Below are 24,402 nucleotides of genomic sequence, written 5' to 3' on the forward strand. Positions count from 1 at the left end.
TTTCGATGTGGCTTTGAGACCTACCGGTAGCTTCTTATGTAACTAAAAAAAAAAAAACATGTTTTCAACAGTGTGTTTTATTTACATCATTTGATTTCTAAACATGTTTTGTGCTGTTTACGTAGAGATGATTGCAACATTTCGGGCTGTAGAATGCTGTGATACATCACTAAACGTTCTGTGATGTTGGAAGAGATGGGCACTAGGGGAGGCACAGAGGGTCTGCTATCCCTAAGAGGCAGAAGAATAATAGAATGTAGGCGATGATCTCATAAGTACAACGTCAGCGCTCTTGTTTTGAGGCATAAAATTGGAAAAGCAGTAAATGCAGAGTGATGAATCTATATGAGGCAATCAGTGCACAGAAACATAAACTATCAATGTGTGAACACAATGGCTGATCAAGTGAGTGGACAATACACTATATGTGAGTGTGTGTGTGTAAGTGTGTAAGTTGGAGTGTAAGTGTGTGTGTGGGGGGGGGATATGAAGCAATAGCTGCTCTTCCTGCCAATCACAGACACAAGTCCCTCCCCAGCCTCATCCAGCTCTGTTCTCGCAATCATGCAGTTCAATGAGAGGAGCTCGCCGCTACCGGGTGGAGCTCTGGAGCCCTGCAGGTGAGAGGGTACCCAGCTCAGTCCCATCCTGCCTGGACCCCCTCCAAAAGTAAGTGGCAGCTTTGTCCGAGGGCTGGCGCAGGGAGGGTTAAAATGTGTATTTAGGCAATCGTTGTACATATCATTGGCAGGGGTTATCTCCGATGGGTTTTAAATGCAGCTCCCATCATCCCAGTCCACTGCTTGCCAACGATGGTGCGAGTTTCTGTTCATCAACAGCTGGGGAGAAACATACGATGTACACAACACAGTTCCTTATATTGTGGTTGGAGAGGTGCATCAGTGCTTACAGGTTTACAGAGCTTCGTTTAGTTAGCATGGGCAAGGTGTTGATTTCACTCTTTGAGAGCCTGCAGTGTGTTGGGAAGGGGCACTGAAAGAGTTAATAAAGTGCTGATCATATCAGGTACATTAGCTCCTTGTAAAGCCTGCCAAGTTCAATGTACATCTTGTAGCCTGAGTCATAAATCACCCCATGCAGGGCTGATAAGTGCCCCTTCCCCCCTCCTTATTCTGCACAGTCTGGATCCTGTCTTTTGTAGCAATTGACTGTCTGTGATTTGTTTATTTAATATTTTTTGTTAAGTTTATTGGACTTCATATGGCTTAAATGATGTCAGCATGGGGTTTTTTGTTGTTGGGGGGGTGGTAGTGACTTCAAAATATTTTAATATTAACTCTTGATTTAGTTTTGCAGACAAAAATGGGTTGAACTTATTGAAGAAGAGGGGGTGATAGGGTGGGTGATCAATTTAAGATGATGCAGGAATAGAGACTGGAGGCAACACATTGTTGCCTGGGGTTGAGTCAGGATAAACAGGCAGCAGATGTGAAGCTGTAAGTAGCTGTATCTGAAGGAGAAACACAGCTGGAAAACCACATCTGTTTTACATTTAAAAAAAAAAACTGAAAGCCGGCAACATATCCAACCAGAATCATGTGATCCGTATCCCTCAAAGAATCCCAAATGACATCGAGGGGGTTTTAATGTAGATCTACTATTTTGTACATAATGGTGCAATTTAATAAAAGAAGATATATATATATATATATATATATATATATATATATATATATATATATATATATATATATATATATATATATATATATATATATATATATATATATATATACACACACACATACACATATACGTTAGAAACATATGTGTGTTCTAAATAGGGAAGCCATATTTACTTCCTGTTCTTAGGATCTGCATTGTTTTATTATTTAATGTTCTATACATACTATAATACAGCGAGCAGCTATGCTTTCATTTCATAATATATTTATTTCATTTCACCTTCAATCCCTAGCCTGGGGTTCCTAGAGGTTCACAAAGGGTTGGACAGTAACCCCCCCCTCCCCACCCGCTGTCGCGTGTAACTCTCACCACCCTCAGCATGCTAGCAAACAAGTATTTCCTGATGATTCTTATGTTATTCTACTTTGACGGTTAACCCCTTCTTTATCGGTCGTCTTAAAAGCTGGGGAGAAGTCCAGCCGTTCCAATGCTAATAAGAAACTCGTGGCCATTATCAGAAAGTAGCCAGGCTATGTTAGGAAGCTGCCAAAAGGGCCACATTGGTGACGGCAACTGATAAGCCGTTACTGTTGTCATTTGTTTTGTTTGTCTGGATGTAGTAGTACCGTGTGTTCCTTTCCCTGATCTGTTCTCTGTTTGCCAACATGACTCAGCTTTCATACACAGTTGTCCTCACGTGTTGCTCGCCGATCGCCTGCGCTGCACACAGAAACAAGCGCTTTCTGCTTCCAGTGACGTCATAGCGGGTTTCAGGATGTTAAAAAAAAAAAAAAAATGCAAACGCAAACAGAAAATGTTTTATTCTTCTTTCCCGCTGTGAGTTTGACAAGTAGTTGCGTTAATCTGTAACCATTTTAAAGTTCTAAAAGGAGTTGTAATTTTTGTTACTATTATTACTAAGAAAATAATGTTAATAAATAAGCCGTAAGCCCCTAAGGCCACCCATACTGTTTGAGGGTTATTCACAAATGTTGAAAAGTTTTCATAAGTTGGCTCCAATGGTTTTTTTTTTTAGAGGCCGGGTCCCTTTGTTAGTACAATGTAATAAAAAGAATAATTAACTGAATAATCAAATATTATCACAAATATATTAAAAGACAACGATTAAATATTATGCAGAATCTCGGTTTTGTAGCCCCCCAACCTCTAGCAATGCCCTACAGTGAACTCTAGGAAAACCCTTCATGGTTCCTTTAAGATCAAACAGTGATGTTTTATAAGACTTGGTCTATTCAAAAAAAAAAAGTTTGCAACCTGTAATTGAAGTTTTAATTCAGAAATGAACTGCCTAGGGCAATATTATCAAAGATAGTCTAGGAGGAAGCATAACCATTTATTATCACAGTTGAATGATTGATTTAATAGTTACCCCTGCTAACAGCGGGAGGTACTTCTGAAAAACAAGCAATGTGACAAGCAATGGACAACCTGGAATAAAGCAGATTCTTACTGAGCAGCTTGAGAGAGGATTTTTATTATATAGGATTTATATTGTATCATGTTGTCTATATATTTATTTAAGGGTTTCTAATCGGTTGCCATCAGACTGACGAAGGATTATTAAGAGTTATGTGGAGAAGTCAGTGGGAATGGTGGGAAACTTTGGATGGCTTCCATGCAGGCTGTGGGTATTGGGAGGATAGATTGAACACCTCTCTGAATAGGTGGGTTTTTAGTGAGTGTTTAAAATTTGATTAAATAGAGGAAAAACTGACAAAATGATATAGAGATTTCCAGAGAGAATAGGCAGTGGAAGGATTCACAAAGTAGAGCAGCAGATGAAGAGATCAAAAAGTAGATGAACTAAGAAGATTAGCCAGGTGGGAGAAGGTGAGGCCAGTAATGCGATGAATTAGAATGGATTCTCAGCGGTGATGGAGATATCTCTATCTTGGAGATGTTGACCTTTAGGTAGTGGGATGCCTTTTAAGACTTCTGGGAGACAGGGAGTCAAAGTAGAAGAGAGGACGAGAGACCAGGAGAGGAAGGGTTACATTAGCATAACGGTGGTACTAGAATGCAAACAAATAAAATAGTTTTCCAAGAGAGGAGGTGTAGATTGGCAAGATTGAGCCCTGAGGCCAAATAGCAAAGAGCTGTAGTGGAGAGGAACAAGAGTTAGAGAAGGAACTACTAAAGGTAGGGTTTGACCTGGGAGAGAGCTGTGTCACAGATACCATAAGAATAAGGATTTGCAGGAGAAGGTGGTGGTTAGCAGTGTGAAACCTGTAGACATTGGAAATCTTGTTAGGGGTGACAAGACTTTAGTAGTTGAGGGTAACTGCTGGCATGGAGAGAGGTTTAGGTACTGTGTAAGTAGAAGGAGGATAATATCCCTGATGCTATCTATGTTTAAATTGGTTAGCGAAGTCTTAGGTAGAGCAGTTGGACAGACATTAGATTAGATTTCTAAAAGAGGAAAGAGATTGTTGAAACAAAGTACATTTCTTTGACAAGGTGGAGATCAAAGGTGTATGAACACAGTATGGCCTTTTTAGTGTGTAAAGTCATTGGGTAAAATAATTTCCTTCACAGACACACAGCAGTATGAGAGCATCTTTGGAGATGTGTCTGTTTGGAGTGACATGGCTGAGCATCCGTAATTAGGACAGATTATAACCACAGAAATACTATATGCTAAAGGGAAAGAAGTTGATGTTTGAGACTTGGAAAATGTTGGAGAAGACCAGGTCAGGTGGGTAGCAGTGTATATTGGAGTTGGTAAATTGGGAGAGGCCAAAGGAGGTAGAAGATTGTTGATATTATTATTGGTTGGTATATTTTGAAGTCACCAAGGATTAGTGTTGGAATAGCAGAAGAGACAAAAGCTAGCGCCTGCAGTGAGGTGATTAGTAGATTGGGATGTAAGACCATGGGGTCAATAAATCACCCCAGTGGCAAAAGTGAACTTAAAGGAAGAGAGAGAGGAGGAATAGGTGACAAACACTGAAAGGTGCAGTGGGGAGAAGGATGCCAACATCCTCTCCCTATCTCCAGGTCTAGCGGTATCACTGAATTCTAGGCCACCTTCAAGAAACAAAAGCAGGAGAACTATGGTCAAAAGACGTGAGCCTGGTTCGAGTGATAGCAAGGAGGTTTCATTTTTACTTTTGAGAACAATAGCACTTTTAAATTTATTGTTGATCGGATAACTTCAAGGACCAAATAAGTAAAATAAATGAGCTACGTTGCCCTTCCTCCATCCTACAGATGCGCTATTTTCCATTTCTGAGGTGATGGTAGACATTGTTTTTAAGAAGCAGAGGCTGAGCTGGTGTAGAAAGTGGGCTGTATGAAGTATGTAAGAAGTGAAAACCTTACATTGTCAATCATGTACCTAAGGTCCATGTAGACACTTCATTTCTTAAGGAATATAGACTACTAGTCCTGCTCTGTGTATGAATTACATTTAGTAATGATGTGTATTGTACCTTAAATATGTTATGCTCTATAACATATATGTTGATATGATAATAGGCTGACTTATGAATTCTTAAAATGATTTCCAAAGTACAAAAATTACAGACCACTAACTACGAAGGCATCATATACAGAATTTTTATATAAAGTGCTGATTTTGATTATAGTTTTAGCACTTGGCAAGCCGGTGAAAGGCTTGATAATGGTTTTTTTTTAATGGTCTCATGTGCACTTTCCTGGCACGGCTTGTACTCTATATCTTTTAGATCCACACCATGGTACTTGGCCATACTTCACTCACGAGGGGCTGTGTGGCAGGGAGCATACTTCCCTATTGGGCAGACTAGAAGGGTTCTTATCTGCCGTCACTTTCTATTTTTCTATGCTATAAAGAAGTTGAGGGAAGAAGAAGGGACAGAGCTTTATAGCTTGTTGGTATAAAAAGAGTTATTGCTAATAGTCTAATGTAAGAACAAGGTAACAAAGCAAAGGAGGAAGGATATGAGATAATTTTTACTATAACACAAAAAAATAACAAAAAGTATACTCGCTTAACCTACTCTTGTGGTTATTGTTTATTAATTTATGTAGTGCCAACATAGTCTGTGTAATGGGTAGCGATACACTTTATTTGCTTTGCTACAATGAAACTTCCCAACAGAGAAACATAATGTTGCAGATGCAGAATACAGGCGAGAGATAACAATCTACTATGCACTTCCTCTTAAGTTACTGCTGTAAATATACATCGCTGGTCATGTGAGGTGACTGATACCCGCACTCTAAAAGTCTTTTACGGGAACGTTAGACTCATGCAGGTATGGAGAGATTCATTTATATTAGGCATAGGTAAGCAGTTGTTATGCTTTACATTAATGTAGAACAAACACTGAAGGTTGTAGAGTAGTTGTGAGCAGTGTGATAAACCACCTATGACATAATATTAGATGATGTTTTAAGTCAGATATTTTATGCAAGTTGCTTTTAACCACCTTACATTACAATAAATGTTACTGTTAGCAAGCAATGTGAGGCTTCCTCCATTGTGATAGACATTGGAACAGAGCTACAGAATCTGCGGGCACTATATAAATAAATGTACTGTGTCCGTTCCTGAATATGAAGGGTCGCACTGTTTTAAGTTGACTTGTACAAGTAATGGTTGGGTCAAAAAGCCAAAGAGCAAAGAAAGAGATGCTCAAATCAAATGAACACATTTAGCAATAGATAACAATTGTGGGAAACCGCAAGCTACAGATCATGAACTATGTCTAGATTAGAATGCCAGGGCTGGTAGTGACTGGCACAAACAAAAACAAAGATTGTTGGAAAACTTTATACCAGATTATGGTTTTTTTTTTATGGTTTGGCAGCAGTTACATGGAGCATTAATTGTATTTAATCTTGTATTGTTACATATGTCCTGACCTGTTTTCTTGCGCTGGTAGGATGGAGTACGAGGGCTTTTTGGGTTCAGAAGAGCTGGATGATGATGTGTTTTATCCAGATGATGTTGGATTTCCAATTCAGCCGATAACACCGCCTTCTGGATTCACTCAAAGCCAGTCCTATACCTGCCTTCTCGGAAGGTTCCCAATGTTTCCGCTTTCTCACTGCTGCGGCCCGGGCTGTAGAAGCACAGACTATGAAGACAAGGCCACTCAGACTCTTGGGTCATCATCGGTTAGCAGTGACATCATGTTACCGTGTGGGGTCACAGAATCCCCCCAGAGACTCTTCTATGGTAAGAGTATGATGGGATATAGTATGATGGGGCAGTTAAGGATAATGCAAAGAATTACTAGACGCCTAACACCACGTAACACATTCCTTATATTGTTTAAAATGTTATAGAAGAACTTGGTCCTTATTTGGTTTTCTTAACTATATTCTGTATATGTCAAAATATTGAGAGGGAGAAGAGCATCATTGTGCAATATGATTTCACAAATGTATAGGCAAAGCAAACAGAACACACTTGTGACTCAAATACAACCAGGGTATGTATAGGCAATGGTTTATTTAGGCTTGTCTTTACGTACATGGTCAGCATGAGGGGAAACGGGTAACTTTCACAACTTTTTAGCTGAACTTCACTTTATACTTTGTGGGGTGGGGATCAACCAGTGTAACAATCCTGGGCGTATTTGGTTTAAAAGGGACTTTTTTGCCTTAGGGGGAAATCGCATCTGTGACAACACGTGCCAGACTTAGCACCTAATTAATTTTGTGTTGTAACGTTATCTCCCATGTCCTCACCCTACCCTAACAAAGGCAGCGCGAATCACCAACAATCAGCAGCTTAACAATAGGGGAGCAGTAACTCAATGAGGAGGAATAATCATGCCAATCCCATGGGATACACATTAGGTTGGTTTCTAATACACTATCAGATTTATTTAGTATAGTAAATTGTAAGGTGTTTGGGTAATGTAACGCTTAAATGTACGAGTTTGAAATGTAATGTTGCAATCTTTACGAATTTCATATAAAACATACATGGTCCAGGGCAATACGATGAGTAGAGAGAGTCCCTGAAGGCAATGTATTAAAATAAATTGACATTTAAAAGGTGTTGTTCCACCTAGAGTGCCTCATAGGCTAGATAAGGGCCGCATCATGTAGATGGAAGGAAGATAAACAAAATGCAAATTCTTTTTTTTCCCTCCAACATTAAAATGGATTTCCACACCCTATAATGACAGTTGCAGGCTCCACAAGTACCACAATGGTTAAACTTTGAGACAAAATAATGAAATTGCAGATTTGGTAAAGTGTATTTGGGTGCAATTCATATTTTATTTCAGTGAAACGGCACCTTTAATTGGAAGGCGACTATGCCACAACGTGTAGAGTTGGATAGTATACTCCTGCCAGATAAAATGCATGCAAAGGGCCTCTACAATTGGAAAACTCATTAGATAGCAACTGTTTTTTGTTTCATAAACTAAAAATGGAAAATAATATGTTTCTAATTAGCTTCTATGGTGTCGTGTTATGATCATGATTTGGGATGTGGTACATGATATATCGCAGCCAAAATGTGGCGTGCACTTTACCACAGTTACTTAAATGTTCATACTTGTATTAATGTTTGTTAAGAATTGTGACAAATATGTAGAGAAAAACAGCCACATCCCCTACATTTCAGGGACATCCTTGTTGGGGGGGGGTCATGGTTAGTTGTAGAGTCAGGATGGTCAACAAGTCTGGTCACCTCAAGATGGATTGAAGCAGAATGCCAGAATATGACATCATTTGAGAGCATTCTGCTTCATTATGTCATGAGTTGGCCACATGGGAGCTGTGATTGATCGCTTTTACAATCAGTGGGCTTTCACGGCAGATTCTCTGATATACCCAACCAGTTTATGATCCCCAGTGCCCCAAAAAGCGGTACAGAGGGCCAAGTTCGCTGCACAGCAGGACAGGGTCTGACAATACTTGAGAAGTATGAAGATCTCTAATTGCATTCCCTAATTACCATATAAAGGAATCGTCATGCCCCCCCCTTCCTGCACAATGCTTCTATACTACAGTATAAAGATATATATATATATATATATATATATATTGTAGGGAACAGCTCACGCATGGGGCGGCAATGACAGTCTTCACACAGGTTTCCAACGTAAAAGCGCGTTTATTTAGATGTTGTAGTCACAGAGCACCTTGTAAATAAAACAAACTATAAGCCTGTCCGGCTCTACCTAAACAGCAGGATACCTCTCTAGCAGCCTAAGGTCTGACGCAAAGCAAAGTAACCAGTTTTGTATGGGGTAAAGCTTCATACCTGGTGGGCTGCAGCGCTGGCTGTAGCTGCTCCTTCATTCAGTTTCTCCTCCCCCTGCAAACCTAACAGCCCTCTCTTTTAAGGCTTCCTCCCCAGTAACGAGCTTAGGAAGCCTCACCTGAGAGCACCTAGGTTTGCTACCATGCCTGGCTGAGGTAACCAGGTGAGATATATATCCCATCAACCACTCTCCCATACACTTTACCACATCTCTCTCACACACACACACACACACGCGCACACACACACACACACACACACACGCGCGCGCACACACACACACACACACACACACGCGCACACACACACGCACACACACGCACACACGATATAGATTTTTATATGTGTAGTCTTTGGCGATTTCGTTGGCCAGTTATTGTTTCACTTAGAACGTCATGTCTCTGGTCTCCTAGTTGTCTATATCATGGTTACCTTATCTTTACTGTAAATTGAACCTTATTTCGGGGTTTTGCAGGGAACGCAGGGTACTTGTTACACCACCCTGCAAACTCCGTTACCCCTGGAGAGAACTTGGACTACAGGAGGCAAGAGCAGAGCGCAGAACGCAGGATTGCCCGCAGACTGCAATGCATCGGAGATCAGTTTCACAGACTTCATTTACAGAAGGTACTACGCCATTTGTTTCATTGAATTCTCAAGCCATTCCTCCCTGATGTTTGAATCTTTTGAATGCTGAAAGACTGTAAAAGTCCATTATCCAATTTATGTATAAACCACACATCGTAGGAACAATCCCAAAAATCATTGTCGAACATAGATCATTGGGTCGCAAAGTCAGTGTTTACAATATGTACATTATCAGAGCATCATTGCAAGCAAATGTAAATTAAAGTGCAAAAGGATTGGGATGAGGGTAATCTGTGCCCAGAGCATGCCATATACATGTTTCATGACATGGGATGATCATGCTGTAATGTCCCGGCGGTAGGAACCCATATGTTGGTAAGTAAGGTTCTACCTTTTTGTGTCTTTACTATATAGGATGATGCCACAAAGTAGGGTAGATGGAACCCCTCCCCCCAGAATATTCTCAATTATTTTGTCATCATCATCATCTCGTTATTTTCAACCTGTGGTTGCTCCAGCATTTTACAGGCCCGTAGAGATATTGGGACCCAACTAAAACATTAATATATAGCATGCCCCCGGCAGTTGTTAAATGAAACTGTTATTGTAATAAACCGGTGTCTATGGTTAACACGGTGATATCTATCGTGGCTACTGATTCCAACAGGGTTACAGTAACCTGCTTTCAATCAGTGATCAGCAGATATTGCACTCATCTGTCACACATTCATATTGGCTCATCCCCCAATACCCCTGACTAATGACCTAATTTTAATGATCTCCTGGGATCTATCAAAATGAATACCAAGTCTTGAAGCTCTATCAGAAGATCACTAATGAAACCCGACAAGACGAAGAAGAACGCAACCTGGAGGCTTGTGCTGGAATAGAATAAACTGATACAGCAGACGAAGACGACTGGAAAACAATCACAGGGACCCGACAACCTGAGGTAGGAACATTACTATTAATTATGCATGTATCTGTGTAAATGTGATGTGTGTGTGAATAAGAGTTAAGTCAGCCTTAATATTGCCATTGACATTTGGTGACATTTGGGGTGCGTCTAGGTTTTTAGAGGCATGATTCCTAATTCAGTTTGTGTGTTCAATTACCGTATTGGCCCGAATATAGGCCGCACTTTTTTCCCCCACTTTAAGTCTTTAAAGTGGGGGTGCGGCCTATATTCGGGGTCTAGCGCCTGACGCCCGGGACATGCAGTCCCGGGCGCCGGGCAGGCAGCGGGGTTAGGATACAGATTCCCCGCAGCGGTGCAGGGGACCCGTATCCTACTCTCTGATACGCTCAGACAGCCTCCCCTGTCAGCACTTCCCACGGGGGGGATGCGCCGTTGCCGGTGAACGTGCGCATGATGCATTCTAACCCCCCCCGACTTACCAGGGCAGACTCCCGGGTGTCTTGCAGGGCCGGCGGAAGACATCTACGCAATACGCGTATACAACTTCCGGTGCCGGCACTTCCGCAGAGTGCCGGCACCGGGAAATGTATACACGATGTGCATAGATGTCCCCCTCCGGCCCCGTAAGACACCCGGGAGTCTGCTCTGGTAAGTCGGGGGGGGGGGGGCAGAGTGGCAGCATATCTCGAGGGGGGGGAGGACAGAGTGGCAGCATATCTCGGGGAAGGGGAGAGGACAGAGTGGCAGCATATCTCGGGGGGGGGGAGGACAGAGTGGCAGCATATCTCGGGGGGGGGAGAGGACAGAGTGGCAGCATGTTTTTTGGTGCTTTTTTAAAGAAAAAAACTTTTTCTTTAAAAAAGCACCAAACTTTTAGGGTGCGGCCTATATACGGGGGCGGCCTATATCCGAGCCAATACGGTATATTCAAACTAAGTTTGGTGTAGATTGGCCTACAAGCATTGCAAAACCATGTTTCACTGCAAAACAGACACTGCACATGTGCAGCCAAAGAAGTGCCAATCTGCTGGGACATTGAACAGGACTGTTGGCAAGTGGCACATAACTCCTGGTCAAGACCGTCCCATATTCGTATAAAGGCAATTGGCAAAAATATTATGTAAAACACAATATATGCAGTGTAGGAAAACATTATTTGATCCCCTGCTGATTTTGTACGTTTGCCCACTGACAGAGACATGATCAGTCTATATTTTTAATGTTAGGTTTATATAAACAGTGAGAGACAGAATAACAACAAAAAATCCAAAATAACCCATTTCAAATAAGTTATACATTTGTTTGCATTTTACTTGGTGAAATAAGTATTTGACCCCTTTGCAAAACACGGTTCAGGCAAAACACTTGTTGGTAATCAGAGGTCAGACGTTTCTTGTAGTTGGCCACAAGGTTTGCACACATCTCAGAAGGGATTTTGTCTCACTTCTCTTTGTATATCCTCTCCAAGTCATTAAGGTTTCGAAGTTGACGTTGGGCAACTCGAACCTTCAGCTCCTTCCACAGATTTTCTACGGGATTAAGGTCTGGAGACCGGCTAGGCCACTCCAGGACCTTAATGTGCTTCTTCTCGAGCCACTCATTTGTTGCCTTGGCCGTGTGTTTTGGGTCATTGTCATGCTGGAATACCATGACTCATTTTCAATGCCCTGGGTGAGGGAAGGAGGTTCTCACCCAAGAGTTGACGGTACATCGCCCCATTCATCATCCCTTTTGATGCGGCGAAGTTGTCCTGTCGTCTTAGCAGAAAAATACCCCGAAAGCATAATGTTTCCACCTTCATGTTTGATGGTGTTCTTGGGGTCATAGGCAGCATCCCTCCTCCTCCAAACACGGCAAGTTGAGTTGATGCTCGATTTTGGTCTCATCTGACCACAACACTTTCACCCAGTTCACATCGGAATCATTCAGATGTTCATTGGCAAGCTTCAGACGGGCCTGTATACGTGCTTCCTTGAGCAGGGGAACCTTGCCTGCACTGCAGGATTTCAGTCCTTCATGGCGTAGTCTGTTACCAATTGTTTTCTTGGTGAGAATTAGATCATTGACAAGATCCTCCTGTGTAGTTCTGGGCCGATTCCTCACCGTTCTCATGATCATTGAAACTCCACGAGGTGAGATCTTGCATGGAGCCCCAGACTGAGGGAGATTGAGTTATTTTGTGTTTCTTCCATTTGCGAATAATCGCACCAACTGTTGTCACCTTTAATAGAGTGCTCCAAATCTCAGCTTCTCACCTGTATAAAAGGCACCTGGGAGCCAGACATCTTGCTGATTGATAGGGGATCAAACACTTGCAAATGCAAATCAATTTATAACGTATTTGAAATGCGTTATTCTGGATTTTTTTGTTATTCTGTCTCTCACTGTTCAAATAAACCATTAAAATAATAATAATACCATTAAAATTATAGACTGATCATGTCTCTGTCAGTGGTACAAAATCAGCATAATATATATATATACACCTCATGCAACAGTGGGGTTGAAAAAAAAACTAGGCAATTAAGCTCCACCAAACCCAGTGTTGCTATAAGCCGTTGCACCTCAAGACACGTCTTTTTTTTTTTTGTCGGGAAACCGTAGTCCTCTCAGGTACAAGCAGCCAATCAAGGCACATTTTGTGCCCTTAAACCCTCCCACACTTCCTGGTTGGGTACTGATGGACAACGGGGGAGAGGAGCCGGCTTTGCACTGGATTGTATGTATGGATCGTGTAATATACGTACCTGCTGTAGAGAGGCTCCTCACATTAATCCAGAGCTCACGCGCAGCACAGGTTATGGCAGGATTGGGACCTGTGGCCCCTACCAATATGGGTTCCTGGAGCATTTGCTCTATGTGCCCCTTGGCTAATCTGGCCCTGGTAGCACCACTCGCCATTCAAACACAATTAACTATGTCATGTCATCCAAGCTATCGGACTGCTGTCTGTTTTGACATGAAGTATCATACAGTCATACTATTAGTTTGTGGGATTTTCACAGACCCTTGAAGATGAATCAGATCAGTACAGGCGGTATATTTCATGGAGGCTTTCCATATTGTGGCATTCTGAAATCATTGCTATGATACACAATATAACCAAGTTCACTTTAGTGGATATACTTGTGTACACAATTACTTAAGTGTAATAGTCAACTAGGTTCTTTTTTTTTTCTTTCAGCTTGAAAGTCTCAAAAAAAAGTCAGCCAACAAATGTCTGCCATCCTCAGCACATGGCCATGATCATCATAATCTACGAGAATGTTGGAAGATAGATGAACAAATGTTGTTCACATCATGTTAAATATATTTGCTTCCCATGTTACATGTAGATACATGCACTCTACATGCTCAGACCGTGCCCTCTCTGACTTTAAATAAGTCGACATACGTAAAACCCACATAGAACCCACTTTTAGAACCAACAAAATGCAAGAAACATAGATAAAGAAATTCCATTCAGTGACACCGTTTACATTCTACAATATTTATTCTATTGGTCCCAAACAGTTAATATGTACTGGTAGTTTTGCACCACTACACAAAGGCCTCACGTTGAAGATAAACCTTGGCTGATCTTGGAGGTGACTCCAAACTAGAAGTTCATATGACCCGATCAAAAGGGAGTCAAGGTTTTCCAGTTGTTACCTACCTACTAAAACTACCGTATATTCCGGCGTATAAGACGACTTTTTAACCCCAAAAAATCTTCTTAAAAGTGGGGGGTCGTCTTATACGCCGGGTACTTACCAAGCCGGAGGTTCCCACGAAGCCACCAATCTCTCTAATCACTATGCGCCGGCTATTGATGCCGAGCGCAGGGATGACGTCATGTCCCGGCGCCCGGCATCAATTGCCGGCGCGTAGTGATGAGGGAGCAGGGAAGCCGAGGTCTGAAGTGCCTGACCTCGGGCTCCCACAACTGGATGGAAGAAAGAAGACAGAAGATAAGGTAAGAGATGGGGAGAAAGGGGGGAGAAATATATATATATATATATATATATATATATATATATATATATATATATATATATATATATATATATATATATATATATATATATATATATATATATATATATATATATAGATATATATATATATATATATATATAGATATATAGATATCTATGTATATCTATATATACACACACACACACACACACACACACGTGTGTGTGTATATATATATACATATACATGTGTGTGTAAAGGCAGGGGTGTGTGGTGAGGGCAGTGTATAAATGTGTATGTATGGACAGGCATATGTGTAGATATATCTATAGATATATATATTATATAAGTGTGTGTGTGTGTGTGTGTAAGGGCAATGCATGTATGTATATGTCAGCAAATCAACCAGCAAATCACCGGTAAGGTACATTGCTTGCCGTGATTGGCTGGTTGTTGTACGCTGGGTAGAGGGGTAGTCTTATACGGCGAGTATAGTCCAAACTCTATATTTGGACTGTAAAAGTTGGGGGTCGTCTTATACGCCCAGTCGTCTTATACGCCGGAATATACGGTAATGACTATGTTGTAATAGAGCATGTGGGAAATAATCCCATTGAATGGAATGAATGTAAAACTCCTGCCATTTACACTGTTTTAGACCTAAAGGTCTATGTACTTCTTCTAAATACAAATCGTCTACAATAAGGCCACATATCACACAGAACAGCTCATACACTTATCTATCCAAAGCGATGGGTACAATTTTTGGCCACCTGGGACTCTGATTAGGATCTATGTCCCCCCTTTTCCATAAAAGAAATGACATCACAATGTATACAGTATTTAAATGTCAGATCACATGCAAAAAAATACCTCTGGACCAGTTTAGATATATTTATTATTCAAGTACCAGATGACCATGAATTACAGCCACTCAAATGACCTATCCCTTATGCAGAAAACTACAACACTGAACTTATTTCAATTACCCAAAGATCATTTACTTTTAGTGGAGACGTTAACAAGATAAATAGTATTAAAAATGTTACCAAATTATACTCAACCTGGTACTCAAGATAAGACACATTGTGGAGACTGAAATGCATCACCTTTTGGAGACAGTATTGGAAACACAGGATCCAAATGATTTAATGACAAACTTTTGGGTCCTGTCAGTTGTTTCTAAAATACAAATTTAAGGATTGAGAGGGGTAAATTGTGCTGGAGAATACAGCAGAAGTGGTTCCTCCTCACCTCACTTGTACTAAATGTAAATTAAATTGAATTTATGGATTTTCTTTAAATAAAAATTATAAAAATGACCCTGACTTTGTTGTCAATCCTTTATTTTTTTTAAATTAACTAGATCTTGGTCTTCTCCCAAACTCAGGTATACACGTTAGGAGGGAAAGAAACAAATATAGTGTATTTGTTAAAATCCAATCACAATTTAATTAAATAATCTCAGAAATAAAATGTGCACGGAAAAAAACCCAGCAATAAGAGTTTTGGATGAAGATTACCAGTCTCTGGCGATGTTCCATGGCTATAGTGGGTCAGCTTCCTCCAAGTGGATACATTAAAGGAGCTCAGACACGGTAACCTCCAGCCAGGAACGGCACAAAGTAACAACATCAAAAGCAAACTGAACACTGGAACCATCATCCACAATACCATAAAGAGAAAAAAAAATAATATACGCCACAACACAAAATAAAATGAAATAAAATAATCTTATCTCTGAAACGTTTTTACATTTTATTTCATTTTGCGGTGAAGATGCTGGTTCCGGTGTTCCGTTTGCTTTTGAAGATGTTATGTTGTGGCATTCCTGGCTGGAGGTTGCTCTGTCTGAGCTCCTTTATAGCGACTGGTAACCTACAGCCAAAACGCTTATCGCACCTACGCCATATTTGTTGTCCTCCCCTCACGTCTACCCAAGTCTGGGAGAAGACACCCAGTTCTAAGTTCTAATTGTGCTCCAATGTTCTTTTGTTACAAATGGGCAATAACATTTGCTACACTCTTTGTCTAAAGGGGTTAAGTGTTAATCTAGCACATGTCGATTACACTTTTGTGTTTTGTTTTGCTTTCTGTAGGGGAAAAAAGTTTAAACTGATGTCAAAAAGCTACAGTTGTAGAACCAGTTTTGCAGAAATCCGATTCCTTTCCTCCCTGTACAATATGTTATGCCAGGGGTGATGGGGAGTGCGTGCGAGTGAATGAGTGACAAGAGCAGGAACGTGGCCAACAGTACGAGAAAAATAAATGAAAATCCAAGTCAAATGAACACACAGCCTCCTCCATACTTTTTAGTATCTGGCAGCCGATAGTAATAGTAACAGAGTGGAGAGCATGGTGTAAATATAGAAGACCTGCAGACGGCATGAGGCATATTGATGCAAACTCTTCTGTTCCTTTTTCCTCTGTCCCTCTTTTCTAGTGAGGTCTCAAAGTATTTGCTAATTATATTTGGGAGTTTTGATTTTAATGATTGTAGGAAACACTAGAGAATTTAAAGCACAAAGGTAAATACTCTTGTATGTTACATACGTAAGTAAGAAAGATGGAAAATATAAGAACAGAACTGGATTGGGTTGGCTAATACCTGCTCACCAGGATTCCTATCCTTATTCCTGGAACCCTTGGACTACTTAGTTACCCATTCTCCCAGTGCGCTAAATACTAATTACTAACAAGTTCAACAGTTTAGATGAAAACATCAACAAAGAAAGAATGGATGTTGTCAATGTGTACCATTTTGTTGTCAAATTGTCAAAAAAAGCCCTGTTTTTCAGACTTTGGTGGCTTGTTACACCGTTACTAATGAAAGTGCCTTTCTATAATGTGGTTGCATGTATATATATATACACACACACACACACTTACATATACAGTATCTGCACCCCTCACATTTTTGTAAATATTTTATTATAGGGTTCGCTGACTTTCTCCACCAGCGCTGTGAATGTTTAATGGGTGCGTCATGTAATAAAGACATGAAAGATTATCATTGTTTGTGTGTTATGAGCTTAAGCACATTGAGTTTGTCTATACTTGTGACTTAGATGTAGATCAGATCGCATTTTATGGACAATTAATCCACAAAACCAGGTAATTCCAAAAGGGTTTACTTACTTGCCACTGTAAATGCACAGAGTCACATGGCTGTGCATATTATACAGCTGCAAGTACACAAATAGTTACACTCAAACTCATATACTCTTCTCAGTCCTGGATTAAGGGATTCAAGGGCCTACACCTATACAGCAATGCTTATAATATATTCTTCAGGAGAAGAACGTTTACATGGCTGGTCTTGGATCTTTTAAAGAGAGTTGGGTCTGGAGTTCTTCCACATCAGCCTAGAGGTTAATCTGGCCCTGACTAAATGCAGCATTAGAAACACCATTCCTCGTACCGTGAAATCCTTCTGGGAGATACTTCTTCGATAATGTACAATTTTATTTCCTATCTGATGCAAAAGCACAGATGAGATATGAGAAAACCCTCAGAGGAGGGAACATAATGACAGATCATTGTTTCTGCACAATTTACTAGAGTGCTTTTTATGGATCAGCACTTTTGATCACGCATAGTTTCTATTAAGTCATCATTACATCAAGTTACTATCTACCCAATAAACTAAATCGCTATAATAGCAGGTACTGCAACACAGCTAACGGACGCATATCTTCCAACACGATGAGAAAAGGACTCCACCGACTTACACACTGGGGTATTTATTAAATACATAGAGGTACAGACATGATGACATCATATGTATGATCCATTTGTATGTATGATATGCACTGAGAGGTATTGACTGGGTACCCGCCTTGTGGTGACGGTGGCCAAAACAGCCTGCCGGTACAATCAGATAACAAACTGATGTTGATCTAAACATCAAGTGCAAATTAGATCGCATGGATATCCTAAATTTCTAAAAGGTCCAACATGAACCTTTTTAAATTAAATTTATCCATGTAAAGTATATATCAAATAGGCACACATTTAAATGCCATGAGCTATAATACATATACCTATATATAATACACTTCAGATCTTTATGTAATGTTTTCTATTAGGTGTTTCTGGCCCTTTAAGGAACACTGCCGATTAAAAAAAGTAACTAGGCTAATCGGGAAAAAACATTGTGTGTGAGCCAAGAGATCCTTATCGCCCTAAAACGCTATGTTTCTGCCCTGGCAGCAGGGTTCTAGAGAATAGGGTTGAATAGGGTGAAATGGAAGGAAAATAGGAGGGGGAGGGGTGATAGGGAAAAAACAAGAGACAGCATTGCGTGAGTAAGGAAGGGGTAGCGTGGCTGCGTGTGTTTTGTGGTTGCCCTCCCCTCCCTGTTTATACGATGTTCTATATTTAGCTTGTGAATCATGAGACGTGTCACACTACCCACAATGCACCTGACTGTATTTGTTTCTCCTTTTTACACGTTCCCAGCAGATTTTACTTTAGAACACCCCGAGGGCATCAGAAAACTCCACAAGCTTTATTTCTATATTTCTAAACTATTAATTTAACGCTTTGAATGCCAAAAAGGGGCACTTCAAAATGGGGATGTTAGATTTGCAAAAGAGTCCAAAGAAAAATTGTCATGAAAAAGCCGGTTGAATGCATGTGAATTTCTGCAAAACAGAACTCGGCATTTTACTGGCAGACGTCCTGCCGCGGTACTTACTGGGCTTCTGGAGTAGGTTCGTGTGCCAACTCAATCAAAGGGCGGATCAGGGAACTTCAATTACAGTTATGTGAATTTTGTTTTTACATTAACTGTTCATTTAAAAAGTGTAACTTAACAGAAACATTTGTGTTTTGTCTCAGAATGTATGTCATTCTTCTGAAATATCATTGGTATGGTATTTAAAGTTGGGTTATAATAAAAGGTTACATAGAATGGTTGAATAAAAAGACATAAATCCATAGATCATAGAATCATAGATCTACTGATTCCAATGAAGTCAAAAATATTTTTAAAAGGGACTGTCTACTGTTAACAGCAGTGAGCCAAGTTGAAATTAGGCCTGCATGGAAATAATTTACCATAATAATGTACCCTCATAATATATACATACATAAATATGTATACTCAAGTAAATGTCTGAATAATTATTATTTTTGAGTATGAAATATTATGTTCAGCTTGGTATACCAAATAAGTTATTTTTATTATTATATATATATAATAAAATCATTATCTTCTGAAATAGATTTTTCCATTCTATGAGTATACAATTGTGGCTTTATTGCTGTTTTAACTGGCTCCTACAATCTGGAAACCCCTAGGGACCATTATTTATGGTTCTGTGTCAAATGTGGCCATAAAAAGGCCGTGCATTATCTGGGAGATGTTTGTGGGAGAAGGATTATGGTTAGGTTTTTGTCCTGTGTAAAATCTTGCTTTTGCTGCCTCAGCACTGTGGTTAGAATTGAAGATTAACCCCACGACCTTGACAGTGTCAAATCTCTTACAGATGGATCATTGCTCGCTCCCAAACCTTTCACTCCGAGATTTTAAAGAAAAGTTTGGAAGTGCAAAGCTACTCCTTGAAATCTTTTTTTGTTTTGTTACAAGTGCAGCTGTGAATTTGACAAGTACATTGATTTATCAGAAAGAGAAAGCATTTGGCCTCAAAATGGGTTCTACCATCTAAAACAAAACAAAACAGAGACTGTCTCCCTATACTGTACCTTCCAAGTCTCCTTCTGTAATAGCGCCGGTATCTCGTTTCCAGGATCCCAGTATGTTTTGGTGGTATGAATGTATCAACGTGTTCGCAATTTCTATGGATTCTCGTGATGAACAGCAAAAGTGTGTTTATGAACTAATATGCAAAAGTAAATAATATGGTCTTTTTCTAAATGCCCTGATTAATGGCTCTCAATAGGTCTCTCAACGGCTACATAAAAAAAACCTCTGCACTCTAACACGCTCTAAAACGTTATTTGAAATAAAACTAAAGTCTAAAGATATTCGGTAAAAGTTCTCATTTGAAATCATATTTTGGCAAATCCAACTGCACTAAGAAAAAAACAAATGTTTCATCGCCTGTTCTAGAATGTTATTTTTACATAAAAATAAATGTCTGACATGTCAGCATACATTTCCGCTCTAGTAACCGTATACGAGATGAGCCGTATGGTTGTCTAAAGTGCATACTCTGTACAATACAGTTAGAAATGGATATTTTACAGTGCGTGGAGGATGAGATCATGTCAGTGTGAGTGTGCAACGTGCGATCACGTCTGAAATGTAGGTATGATGTAAGAGTTAATCACTGTAAGTTCAGTTAATGTTTAATGAGGGATGTTTGTCTTACGCATTCCTCTCAAATGTCTCCTTTTGCATGAGACAGTCATGATTTCGAGTTGCCAAACTGTCCTGAATCCAGTGTGAATCCTTGACACGCAGAACACAACTGCAGCTTACAAGTGACCACCTTACAACATATTCAATGAGAGGGTGATGACGTTCTAACCTGGTGTTCTACTTAGGTATATGGCAAGGTGGCTGGGAAGAGGTTGTCTTCTAACCAGCCTCCAACTATTGAAGTATGAGCATAGAGGTGGCTACAAGTTGAACCTGACCCAAAGGGGTAGCATTTTATATAAAGTATATTAGTACATGAATTTAGGATTGCTGACATTGCTGGATATTCAATATTCAGTCCAACTGAACTATCTGATACCTTTTGGTTTTTTTTCACAGCTCCAGCAGAACAGAAACCAAGCTTGGTCCCAGATTTTCATCTTTTTCCGCAATCTGGTAATACATACTGGGAGAAACAGGGGCGAGCCGATTCATCGATGAAAATGAAACTCCAACCTGCCAACCACTGAATGACTGTGAACGGTTCACAGGATAAAACTAAAGAGCTACTGTACCTACCCAAGCCTAATCGTATAATATGGACGTTAGGATGTCTTCAGGGAACTTTGGTCAAACACTGTTGAGTATCCGGCTTGCACAGAAACAATATCGTCTTCTGCATTGTAAATGTAATATCGATTTAAAACAAGCGCAGTTGTAAAATGAAGAAAAAGTCAATCAAATGACCCCGATTTGTGTCTTAAAGGGCCTCTCCATTTTTGTTTCTTTTCAAGTTTTAAAGAGCGCAAAAAAAAAAAAATTCAATTAGAGTTTGATCTCCAACCGATAGATTAATCGTTGTACATATTTTTGTACATATTGTTAAAGAGGTAAGATGTACATATTGCAAATCTATGCTTGTTGTTTTTTTTTTTTATGACTAACTTGCAAACATTTTCTTTACCAATAAATGGGTTTATTCATTAAAACAAGCGAGAGCCAGACTAGGACCAAACATTTTATAGCACCGGCTGATGTGTGCGTTCCTCTTGACATGGGAATTTACAAACTTTCTCAAGTTCAGCTTTTGAGCCCCCATTGAAGATAAAAATCAAAATGTACTTATGAAAAACTAAAGTTAATTGGCGAATAAGTAATTAACCAAGTGTCGTAACCGGAGTACACATGGGATGAATCCATCCCTTTCTCAATTTGAAGTATATAGCTTGATTTTCTAAAACTTTCAAAGTTTAATGAATAAACCTGTATAATTCGGTAAAAAAATATCGTTTATTTCTGTTTTAAAATTTGCTTGTGCTTAAGGAAGTGAAAATAGCTTTTCCCTTTACATGCATATAATAAACAACTATATTCAAATATCTTAAGTTCTGTCAAGGTAAGGAAACGCATGATAATATATACTGTACATGCCATATGTATATACAGTACATGTAAACAAAAAAGTGTAGTATGTTGATCCAATATGTATTTCTCAATTTTCATTTCGACTTCTAATGAACAGTTCAAGAATGACTAAATGTGTTTAATGTGAATATAAATTACTGTCTTATGCAGCATTTTTTTAAAAAAATGTAGGAAGGGTTCAAATTAGGAGGGTGTAGGATAGTCATGAGAAGGGGATATAGAGGTTCAGAGAAACAAATAGGGCAAGGTAAGTGATAGGGGGCCGATAGTGTCTCATACCATCACATAACCTGGAGTTCAAGCAGCCGTAGCCAAGATAAAATGGGCGGGTTGGTAATATTTGGCACGCAGACACTGTTCAGATCTTCGCAGGCCTCATCAAATGGGCCTCCTAAGTAGGGATGAGCCAGTGGGGTTGGCTCCTCAAGGCTCTCTCCTTTGTCTAGGGCAGGGGTAGGCAACCTTTGGCTCTCCAGATGTTGTGAACTACATTTCCCTTGATGCTTTGCCAGCAGTATGACTGTAAGAGCATTATAGGAGATGTAATCCACAACAGCAGGAGAGCCGCAGATTGCCCACCCCTGGTCTAGGGTACCAAGTGCAGACTACATCTGGAGGCAGGGCACCAGTACTATGAAGAACACCATAAACTATGTTGTACCAAAGACTCTCTGGTAGTCAAGGCAAACATCTGAGCGTGGATGTACATACCTAGGGGGTGGTATGTCCAAAACAACAAGCATGAACATAACTTCTGTGTAGTCCTTTGTAATAATTTCTCATACAATTATAGAATAGGCTGTGGATAATTAAAAAGACATAATAAGGACTGTTGTGTGTGTTTGGCAATGTTCTGCTGGGAACTTTAAGCTCTCCTGAACACTCTAAACTAGAATGCCATATGAAGTCAAAAACAAAGTTTTCTTTCTATTTCTAAAACTTAAACTTTGGGTTGACTGCTCATTTACTAATAAGTAGTCTTGTGCCGCAGAATCACGTTAAATGTTAGGACAGAATTTAAACATGAAGACTGCTTGGTATGCTCCTTTGGCTTATTTAAAGTTCTGAGAGGCCACAGTGCCTATTTAAAAGATCCATCAAATATGTATTTTGTAACCAGGGGTAGACTTACACTTCAGGTGCCCCAAAGCATAAATATTATGGTCCTCCAACATTCTAAAAATATTACTTACCCTCAACATTTCAGATGTCCAACTCAGGACACATGTTTTGGGGGTAGAGTGTAGCAAGAGGCAGGGACAGGTTGGGCAGGACCAGAGGCCACTAGCCTGTCTATTCCAAATAGCCACCTTCTAGAACTCAGCATTGGGAGGTGGCCATAATGGAGCAACAATGGGAAAACCAGCTGATCATGTGACGATTTCAAGGGGGGGAGAGAGTCAACATAAGCTGGGTTGACTCCTACAGACTTAATGATGGACATTTCACTATATACTGTGACAGCCAATTTGTAAAACAATCTAAAATGATATACTCTGAGATTTTTACTATTTAGCTGTATGCTGCCCAATATTTGAGAGCATAGAGGTAAAAAAACAAATATGGCTGCTGTCCTGAAAAGTGGTGTATTTTCAAGAAAAGTGGTGTACCCAGCTAACTGCAGAATCAGCGTTAAGGGGGACTTTTCATTCCACTCTGTATCCTCTTTGCGGAGTAAAAGAATATGATTTAGAAAGTTAGGACAAACGGCACCCTTCCCAGTATTGAAGCTTCCACGTCCTATGCGCTGTGGGTCTTCACCATTGAGAGACCTTCATATCACCTCCAAAATGTGCAAAAAGCAGAACTGCCTAGGCAGCTGGCATAGCTGAGCGACTACAACCCACGTGCTTGTGAATATTACTCCTTACTATTCGGTTTTTTTGCACAAAGGAATATGATGTCGTATTGTGTTGCGTCACTTTAGAAGGGTGTGTCGGGAAGAGTTACTACAGAGGTCATTCTTGCTATGCACACAATAAAGTAGTGTATATGGAATGGTTGCAAGGGAGATTTCTCCAACCCATTGACCAACAGCCCACCAGAGAGCCTGCTTTTCCATAAGGGCCATCTGCTGGTAATACAGCATTGAAGCTGCGGTTCCAACTCTACTGTAATATTAGGCGTCTGGGGTAATAAAATATTATATTATATAATGCCATCATTTTCCTCAGCGCTGTACAATGGGTAAATATATGCATCAATATAATTTGCCTATAATTTAACTGAAATGACATTGCTGATTTTAGGGGCTACTCTTACTTTGCTACTTTTGACCACAAGCCTTACTGTGAGATACAACAG

The 24,402-nt window shown here is 40.0% G+C and overlaps 1 protein-coding gene across 3 annotated transcripts; it reads left to right on the forward strand.

Annotated features, from left to right (window-relative positions):
- Nucleotides 1-520: 520 nt before the first annotated feature.
- On the forward strand, nucleotides 521-22,054 carry BMF (Bcl2 modifying factor). 3 transcript variants are annotated; one of them, XM_053474805.1, is made up of 4 exons: nucleotides 521-669; nucleotides 6,537-6,832; nucleotides 9,357-9,508; nucleotides 10,279-10,319. In XM_053474805.1, exons 1-4 carry the CDS (start codon nucleotides 575-577, stop codon nucleotides 10,282-10,284), a joined length of 549 nt encoding a protein of 182 aa, XP_053330780.1. In that variant the 5' UTR covers nucleotides 521-574; the 3' UTR covers nucleotides 10,285-10,319. The 3 variants fall into 3 exon arrangements, with proteins under 3 accessions (XP_053330780.1, XP_053330779.1, XP_053330778.1); XM_053474804.1 differs by having other exon boundaries at nucleotides 522-669; nucleotides 10,137-10,319; XM_053474803.1 differs by lacking the exon at nucleotides 10,279-10,319 and adding an exon at nucleotides 21,073-22,054 and having other exon boundaries at nucleotides 524-669.
- The last annotated feature ends 2,348 nt before the right edge of the window (nucleotides 22,055-24,402 follow it).

The sequence above is a fragment of the Spea bombifrons genome, chromosome 9, assembly GCF_027358695.1.
Source record: "Spea bombifrons isolate aSpeBom1 chromosome 9, aSpeBom1.2.pri, whole genome shotgun sequence".
In the NCBI taxonomy this organism is placed as follows: Eukaryota; Metazoa; Chordata; class Amphibia; order Anura; family Pelobatidae; genus Spea; species Spea bombifrons.

Bases quoted from the DNA above. Each gene is read 5' to 3' on its own strand.
- BMF (XM_053474803.1), top strand. From the start codon at position 575: ATGAGAGGAGCTCGCCGCTACCGGGTGGAGCTCTGGAGCCCTGCAGGT. The intron at 670-6,536 runs GTAAGTGGCAGC...TTGCGCTGGTAG, and splicing joins TGCCTGGACCCCCTCCAAAA to GATGGAGTACGAGGGCTTTT. The intron at 6,833-9,356 runs GTAAGAGTATGA...GGGGTTTTGCAG, and splicing joins CCCCCAGAGACTCTTCTATG to GGAACGCAGGGTACTTGTTA.